The sequence below is a fragment of the Papaver somniferum genome, chromosome 6 (genome assembly GCF_003573695.1).
Source record: "Papaver somniferum cultivar HN1 chromosome 6, ASM357369v1, whole genome shotgun sequence".
Classification (NCBI taxonomy): domain Eukaryota; kingdom Viridiplantae; phylum Streptophyta; class Magnoliopsida; order Ranunculales; family Papaveraceae; genus Papaver; species Papaver somniferum.
In genome coordinates this window covers 175,963,045-175,971,957 of record NC_039363.1, presented here as the reverse complement: position 1 = coordinate 175,971,957, position 8,913 = coordinate 175,963,045, and the positions used below count along the sequence as shown (strand labels likewise).

Here is an 8,913-nt window from a genome sequence, read left to right as displayed (position 1 = left end):
TCTTCATCTTCCTCTCCTCCCTTTCTCTTCTCCACCTCCACCTCCACCATTAACGACTCCACCTCCACCGAGGAAAATTCTTCGAATCGATTCATCGCGTAATCGTCGATGATAAAATTTTAATCGACGGTTAACTTCTTCTACAAATATGGCTAAAATAAAGCAAACCGCTCGCAAAGCACTTCAAATTCCTAATCTTGTAGATACGGTGAATGCAAAGGTGTACGTGCGAAAAGCTCCTGAAGCAAGCAAATCGAAACCCAAAAAGGGAATGGATCCAATTAGAGGGTACGTGAACTTAAACCCATCTCCTATTCGATGTTTTGGTTGTTTTTTTATTGTGTAATCGAGATTGGTAACTGAAAAATAGAAGTTATAGAGTGAGAGTCGTTAGTATCGAAGAAATAATACCCTAACGACTCTTACATTGCATGCTTTTTCTATGAAAAATCGTTAACCTGTTAGTGTAAATATGACGACCCTTGTTCTGCTACTTCGACCTTTTGTGCCCTAGAATAGAGTCGTCGCCATATTAGGTTGAAGATGACGACTGTAGTTTGACCACCCAAAATTAGTGCGTAACGACTCTGGGTTGAACTTGAACTGCCTTCTGTTGGAGAAAACGATAGAGTCGTCAGTAGTATATAATCCCTAGACTAGAGTCGTCAGTAATCTATAATCCATAGAGTCATCATCTCTTTTAAAGAGTCGGCAGTTACTTGTTTGACGACCCAAGTTTAATCTTTAACGACCCTTTAAGGACCAAAATCATCCTCACTGTCCAATTTTCGCAAAGAGTCGTTACCTTATAAATTACAGTCGTTACTTTGTAATGGAGAGTCGTTAGTTTTTTAGAGCATATCATTGACGACTCTTTAACTGATAGAGATAAAGTTGATGTCTTATATAAAAAAAAAATCGTGTTTGGAATGTAGTGACAAGAAAACGAAAGACAAGGTTGAAATCATGATAACTCCTTCTTCGAAACCTCCCCGCAACGATAAATACTTACTTTCCGGTCCATTGCGCGGAAGAAGGCCGAGTGAGGTATCATTTTCCATCACCGAACCAAGAGACAAAGGTAATGAGTTGTCTGATTCATCAGAATCAGACACTCCTGTTGTTTCAGCTAACACTAGTGTTGAAGAAGAAGATGAACAAGAAGAAGAGAAAGTAGAGGAGGAACAGGGTGTAGAACATGGGATACAAGAAGAAGAGATTCAAGAATAAGAAGATGAACAAGAAGAAGAGAAAGAAGAGGAGGAAGAGGGTGAAGGTAATGGTAGTGGTGATGATGAGGATGATGGTAATGAGGAGGAACAACATAAAGGTAATAATGGCGGTGATGATAATGATGATGAGGAGGAGGAAGAGAATGAAGGTAATGATGATGAAAAGGATGAAGGTAGTGATGATGGTAAAATCACTGTTGAGGATGGGGAAGAGAATACAAAGGCGAAAAAGCCGGTAAAGAGGGTTAAGAAGGATGGAACAGATATTGCACCCACTGCGAGACACGTTCCTGCTACTCATTTGATGTTGCCTCCTCTTCGAGGTGGTAAACTTAGAGGAGAACCTAGAGATGGGGGCAAAGTTCTATTTGGATATCCTGGATCGTGGGATCATTGCATTAGTGAGACAGTCGTAAGAATCCCAAATTTGCTTGCCATTTGATTAGTTGGTGTTAACTTGTTTATGTTTTGTTTTTTAAATACGTGTTTGTTTATATTTTGTAGGATCATAAGGATGTCGCACGTCTTTTCCGGCACCAATATTCTTTCAAGAAAATGGAGTTGTGGATGCTAGAAGGTGAATGTGCAAGAGTTAGAGATTTGGTTGAAAACTCAGGTTTGTACAATGTCGTTCTGAACTCTGTGATTGCGTATGACAAGGTCGCAGTATCTAGTTTCTGTGAAAGGTATCACGTTGAAGTCGACACATTCCAACTTCCTTTTGGTGAGATGGCGATAACTCCTGATGACGCAGAACAGATATTAGGGATGCAGGTCGAAGGCAAATCAACCGGTGAGAAGTTCAAGAGAAGGCCTAGTTGAGAAGACATCTATATATGGACCAAGAACTTATTTGGATGGGATTCCGAGAAGACTAATGGGCTTTTCGAGAAGGGACCTAAGTACCCGAAGAAAGAGTTCAAACTTGTAGATATTAGGAACATGTTTTCTGGGACAGAAAAGAAGGAAAAAGAAGGAGGTCTCTCTGATATGGAATGTCGCTATGCGGCGGCTGGGTATTTGTTGTATGTCCTTGCGTCGATTATATTTCATGACAGCAAAGGTAACCGGGTGGGCGCCAACCTTCTTCAACTTTTGGATCCCTTGGAAGATGTGAGCAAGTACTCTTGGGGGACTGCCATAATTGCAGGTTTGAGTCGTTATTGGTAGTGTCAATATACTGACGACCTCAGAGAGTCGTTTGGGTATACACCCCCCGACTATGACGACCCTTTCTCTGAGTTGTTCCATAGTGTGGATGATTCGACCACTTGGAGCACCATTTAGACAATTTAAAGAGTATAGGAAGTTTACCTGATTGTTTTGGCCTTGGGGTTCCTCATTTTGAGTGTTGGTTCCTTCATCTTGAGCAATGGGATCTTCATTCCAACCATTGTTCATGCCTTCCTCTATCAACATCTCCTCATCAAACATCCAACCCATATCATTAGTTGAGACAATCTTACCATCAACACAATCATTGTTGTTATTTGGAGCTTCACCAATCTCATTCCCTCCACTTGAATCACCCATTTGTAAAAACCCTAGGTTTTCCTCTCAAAACTCCTCCTCTTATTCTCAACACATAAACACATTTTTCATAATTTTTTTTCTAAAATCAGATTTTAATCTAAATACACTTACCACACTAATCAAACTAATTAATTATTAATACTAATCATATAAGGGCAGTTTTGCCATTTAGAAAATATTTTTTTAAGGGGTGGCCCAAATTAGGATTGGGTGACCTTTTTTGTCCCGTAGTGCATGGCCCCCAATTAGAAGTTATGGCCCCCAACTAAACTAGGCTTCAAAGGTATTCCATTTGCCCAAATCTGATGAGTATTTCCAGACTGAAATTTGTTTTCGGTTTCGAAGACTGTGGAATACAAACAACTTTGAAACCGCTACTAATGGAAGAACACGACGTTGACGCCTCGCAGATTAAACCCGTTAAGACTACAACCTTATAAGTTGGTGGCTTGGGTAGTAAAACCGATGTTTTCATGAGCGGATTACAAACGTAGTATTTACTATTTAGTATGCCAAGATTTGGTTGTTGTACATAAAACTAACCCGTTGCATGAAGATGAGATGTATAACTTTTCCGGGAATACTTTCGACTTAAGAAACTTCAATGAAAAAAACTTGAACGAAAAGCCATCATGATCAGATATGAAATAGAAGTAATATTTGTCCATTGAAAGACTAGAATTATGAACAACTGTTACCCATGGTGTAAAGTTATTGATTGTCATCCAACTACTAATGAATATGGGATTGGAAAGTATTGAGAGTCATTGTTTAGAAACTAACCTGTATTTGAATACTTCTTTCAAAGGAATACGAAGAAATATCTCAAACATAACATCGTCTTCTAAAATGTAAGATGATTCGTTCCTTTTTCTTACCATACAGCCCATCTTTGTAGCTGCCGTTTTTTTTCTTGCTGTAAATTCTCTCATATCGTTTTTCTTGATTTGTTAGTAGAGGGACACATGTATTATCCCTGAGGGTATTTATTCCAGAATAGGAAGAGCTTAAAACTGATTCCCTAGAGGAAACTGATTTATGAGATGTCTTGGACGGTCACCACCCCTCTCTTTATATATTTGGAACTTTCCCTCCCTGTCGGAGGTATTGACATATTGAAAAATTGGGGGTTGGAGTTGGACCTGCTCAGGCGACAGGCGGCGGCAAGTTCTAAGGGGGTGGGAATGCCTAGTGGAGCAGGCCCATATCTCCCCATAAATATGACTGATGTCCAGTGGAGCAGGCCCATAGTTCCAAACAACCAAGAGAGGCTAAACAATCAGCTCACAAGTCAACCAAACCAACCTGTTCTTGTTTCTCAAAATTTCTCGAACAACGAACAATGTGAGTAAGAATTAATACATGATTCCTACATATTTTCGGAAATTCAAAAGTTTGGTCAACAAACACATCGGGACCAAATTCTCTGCGCCTCCACTAATTACCTTAATCATCTGCATTTAACAACAGAACCTTGTCCAATGTAATAAACCTTGAGAGAAAAACAATTCATATTATTGACACACTTACAGAAAGTGCTCTTCAATTTGCCGTAACTACCTTCATGTGAGATCTCACTCTAGTAACCGCTGAGAAAAACAGCTAATGGTTTCAGTCCACGTAAGATTGGTGGTTGGAAAGTGTTGCATAGAAGTTAAGCTTTCAACATATCAGCTCGAGGCCTCCAAAGTCCAAGCCTGTACTTGTGGGTGTATTTCAAGATCAACTTTCTCTGTGTTGCCCAAAAAAAGATCGTTTCAGAAGAGGGTGCAAAGAGATAACTAAGTTATTCCACAAAAATCAAATTACCAGGAAAAGTTGTCAACCTCATTGCAAAAGGACGTACACAACACATAAGAAAACATTCTACAAAAAATGATTTGCCAACATAAGAATACGTTCAAGATCTAACATTGGATTTGAAAGTCCCAAATTACCCTGCCTCTTGGGTAGAGTTTTATGTGGTTACCAGCAACATGGATGCATTTTCTGGATTGACGACTACTGCAGGTAGAGTTGAGTTTATTATGAATATCAAGCTAAACCGAATTGGTAAGAGAAATTCATGCAAAAACAACAAGAACCAATATCAATATTAAGCTGAAGTGGACAACCTCGCAACAACTAGAGTTGAGTTTATTATGACCCTTACATGAACCAATATTGGCCTTGTGATCATGGCAGTATTGACTAGTGCAGGGTCATGTACCAACAATATTGGCCTTGTGATCATGGCAGAAATGTGAACAGAACAGGCGAAGAGCATAGCACCAATGGAATGTATGATCCTACACTGAAATCTAAATCAACACTGTGACAATCAGGAGATGTGATTCCGCACTTGAATTGGTTTAGCAAACAAAAAAATTCTACGCGTTCTCTATAAACAACTTATGCACAACTTTCAAACAACAGATCTCCAATCCCAGATTTCTTAACAGCTACAAAGAAACAGTCTTTTTCATACAGAAGCAAGTACTATGAGTTTTATGTGATTACCAGCAACAAGAAAGCATTACTCAATCGACACAGATTCTGGATTGACAACTAGCGAGGGTAAAGTAGACTACTCCAGATGAGCACATTTATAAGATAGCTAGAGGGAATTGGTAAGAGAAATTCATGCAAAAACAACAAGAACCAATATCAACATTAGGCTGAAGTGGACAACCTTGCAACAACTAGAGTTGAGTTTATTAAGACCCATACATGAACTCCACTGACTAGTGCAGGCTCATGTACCAATATTGGCCTTGTGATCATGGCATAAATGTGAATACAACAGGCACAGGGCATACCGCCAAAAGGGAACGTACGATCTTACACTGAAATCTAAATCAACATTGTGACAATCAGGAAATGTGATTCCGTACTTGAATTGGTTTAGCAACAAAATAAATCTACGTTCTTTATAAACAACTTAAGCACAACCTTCAACCCCAGATCTCTTGAACGCTACAAAGAAACAGTCCATTTCATACAGAAGTAAATACTATGAATTTAGCATTTTATACAAATTTCTATGCATTCACTTAAAATTACTTAAATTGGTCTAGCATGTGCCGCGGGCAGTTGCCCCCACTCCAGGATATGACATTTTAGCTTAAAATTAAAGGGGGGGGGGGGGGGGGGGGGGTGGGGTGGGGGGTGGGGGGGGGGGGGGGTGGGTGGGTGGGTGGGTGGGTGGATTAGAGAAATTACTTACATGTTTGACAGGGATACCAAGTTTTTTAAGATTGAGAGTACGAGTAACAAGTAATTTGTGAAAATCACCAATCTCTGTTTCCAGTTTACCAGCATGTGTTTCTACTCCTTTACCAACTCCATTCAAAAACTCCAGTATTCCAACTTTCTCTGCAAATGAAACAGATTTCAATAATCAAAACAAAACCCTAAATTAAACCCTGAAGTGCAAAAACAGATAAAGAATCAGAAACTTTTACCAACGTATTGAGGGGCATATTTTGAGAAAAATCTTGTTGATGAAATTAGGGTTTGATTTGAGATGAGATGTTTCTTCAGTGCCATCATCATCGCCATGGTTACTAGCGCGCACTTGCTTTCTTTGTTCTGATCCAACCTTAAATCCGTAATCAAATTTGATGGGTTGGCCGCTAATAACTCGGCCTTTTACCGCTGGCCCATTATCCCTCTCTTAGGCCTATCCGGCTATCCCCTATGGCTATGGTGCATAGGCAAAATTTTCAATTTGACTTGCATGTAGCATGGCAAACGATTTGTGCTACTGAAGCGATGGAATTCCTAATAAACGATATTCTCAATAATAATATCTCTCAATTAATTTATTGATTAGCCTTAATGGCTAGTTTTTCCCACCTATAAAAGGGTAATTTTCAAATCAAATATTCTTACAATTTTTTTTCCTATTTCTTTCTTTCTCAATCAAATTTTATTCAAAATTCCTCAAAAGGGTAATCTTCAAATCAAATTTTTCTACAATTTTTTTTCTATTTCTTACTTTCTCAATCAAATTTTATTCAAAATTCCTCAAATGGCAGAGTTTCAAACCCAACTTGATTCAGCAAGCTTGACTTTCCTGGAGTAATATTTGAAGGTGATGTTAAGAGGATATGTGATAGTTATAAAGAATTAAGTAGAAGCAAAAAATAAGTCTTCAAATTTTGGATATTTACCGACCCAAACCTGCAGCTAAGAAAAAAAAAAGAGTACAAAGAAAAGCAAATTTAAAGGCAAAAAAGAAGATAAACAAAGGAAAGTCATTTCATGAATGCATTGATTGGAAGTTATGTGAAATGAAGAATATAAAAGAGATGAAAAACATCGTCATCTATTTTTATTTTTAAGGTTTATATTTTAAATTATTGCTACGGATTAACCCGTGTCGTAACATCACGGAATTGATATAAAGTAAATACAAACTAGTCCTTTTTTTTTCAACCTAAGGCTGCTTGCAGAACAACATTTCCTTATTCTTCTTTAATCCCAAAATGTTCTTTATTAAAGACCATTGAACAATCATTAAGGTGTGGGTTACAAATTTAATTGAACTAAATACAAAAGTATGTTAGAATCCTTTCTTTTACACCCCCAAAAGGGAAACATTTAGACACGGGTTTCCAATATTACCACCCACTACTGACATCAAATCAACAGCCACCAATAGAACCATTAACAGCAGGGGACAAAAAAAAACCTATGCCAGCATCACCAACCTCAAAAACACCACCATATAACAACCCACTGGAGTGACCAACATCATAATGGCAACTGCAAGATGAAACTTAGCTTATATAAAGACAACTCTCGTTATTGATGTTTAGAAAATCTCTCAAAAATAAACACAAGCTCTAATCTTGCTCATATGATCAAACACAACTTTGGTGATCATATATATATAGAACTATGAATTCCTTTTCCTAGTCCTATTACCTTATTACATGTCTTTCCTTTTCTTAGAACTAGATGACTTCTAATTCCCTTAGGATTACATCAATTTCCTAATCTTGTCCTAACCAACTTGTTAGTGACTTCTATGTTGAAGTTAATCCAACATTCTCTCCCTTAAGCTTCAACTGTGCTTGTGAAAAATCTTGTACGTATGATGGTGCTCTCGTCTCCCATGGCTCGGTGTAGACAAGCTCTGATACCAATTAATGGAAACTGCAAGATGAAACTTAGCTTATATAAAGACAACTCTCTTTATTGATGTTTAGAAAATCTCTCAAAACTAAACACAAGCTCTAATCTTGCTCATATGATCAAACACAACTTTGGTGATCATATATATATAGAACTATGAATTCCTTTTCCTAGTCCTATTACCTTATTACATGTCTTTCCTTTTCTTAGAACTAGATGACTTCTAATTCCCTTAGGATTACATCAATTTCCTAATCTTGTCCTAACCAACTTGTTAGTGACTTCTATGTTGAAGTTAATCCAACACATCAGCACCATCAATTCAGGAAATTTTATCCTAAAACAGTAGCCACCCACCATCTTCGATCTTTTTCCTAACTTATAATCCCGATTACCTCACCAGGTTCATTACCTAATAAATCACCACAAGAAACATCGAGTCTTTCAAGAAACCTTCCATCAAAAGGCGTGTTGTTGTTTCATAAACCTCCATCGGTGGTTTATAGATAGCGCAACTGATTTAAGATGTTGATATAATCCACAAATTGGTACCAAAATCCAATTTTTTTTGCCTCCAAAGGTTTTCCTCTAAGCTTGCATACCACTTTTGTATGTCTAACAAACTCCCAAACTCGGCCTGCAAATTATAGGCAACAACTAATTAACCACATTATCCGATTAGTTAACCAATGATATTTTCTTAGCAACATCAGTGACATATTAAGACCCGAGCATTTCAACATGAGCAACCACATACCTGAGATTTCATCTATGAAATGAGCTTCAATTTGCTTCAGACCTAAAATGTATATTATTACTTCGGTGGGAATAAATATTTTGATAGCTTTAACATGTGTATAAATGGTATTTGAATTCCAGAATCAATAGACATTCGAGTTGAGTTTATGCTTAATAAATTTCCTAAGGGAAGAACAATAAATACAAATTTACAATCTTGGATATAGGGGTCTGTTATATGAAGTTTGCATGAAAACCTTATTATGATGAAAAGGTATTAGATTATTAC

At 37.6% G+C, this 8,913-nt stretch overlaps 1 protein-coding gene across 1 annotated transcript; it reads right to left on the bottom strand.

Moving 5' to 3' along the window:
* Positions 1-4,049: 4,049 nt before the first annotated feature.
* LOC113286465 lies at positions 4,050-6,358 on the bottom strand. Its single transcript, XM_026535087.1, has 3 exons — positions 6,209-6,358; positions 5,971-6,119; positions 4,050-4,497 (listed from the first exon to the last, which is right to left on the bottom strand). The coding sequence occupies exons 1-3, from the start codon at positions 6,303-6,305 to the stop codon at positions 4,420-4,422; spliced, it is 324 nt and encodes a 107-aa protein (XP_026390872.1). The 5' UTR covers positions 6,306-6,358; the 3' UTR covers positions 4,050-4,419.
* Positions 6,359-8,913: the final 2,555 nt, after the last annotated feature.

What these genes read in the sequence shown, in the direction of transcription:
- LOC113286465 (XM_026535087.1), bottom strand. Translation starts at nt 6,305, where the DNA reads ATGGCGATGATGATGGCACTGAAGAAACATCTCATCTCAAATCAAACC. An exon ending in ATATGCCCCTCAATACGTTG is followed by an intron (nt 6,120 to 6,208) that starts GTAAAAGTTTCT and finishes TTTCATTTGCAG; the next exon opens with AGAAAGTTGGAATACTGGAG. An exon ending in TTGGTATCCCTGTCAAACAT is followed by an intron (nt 4,498 to 5,970) that starts GTAAGTAATTTC and finishes TGGGCAACACAG; the next exon opens with AGAAAGTTGATCTTGAAATA.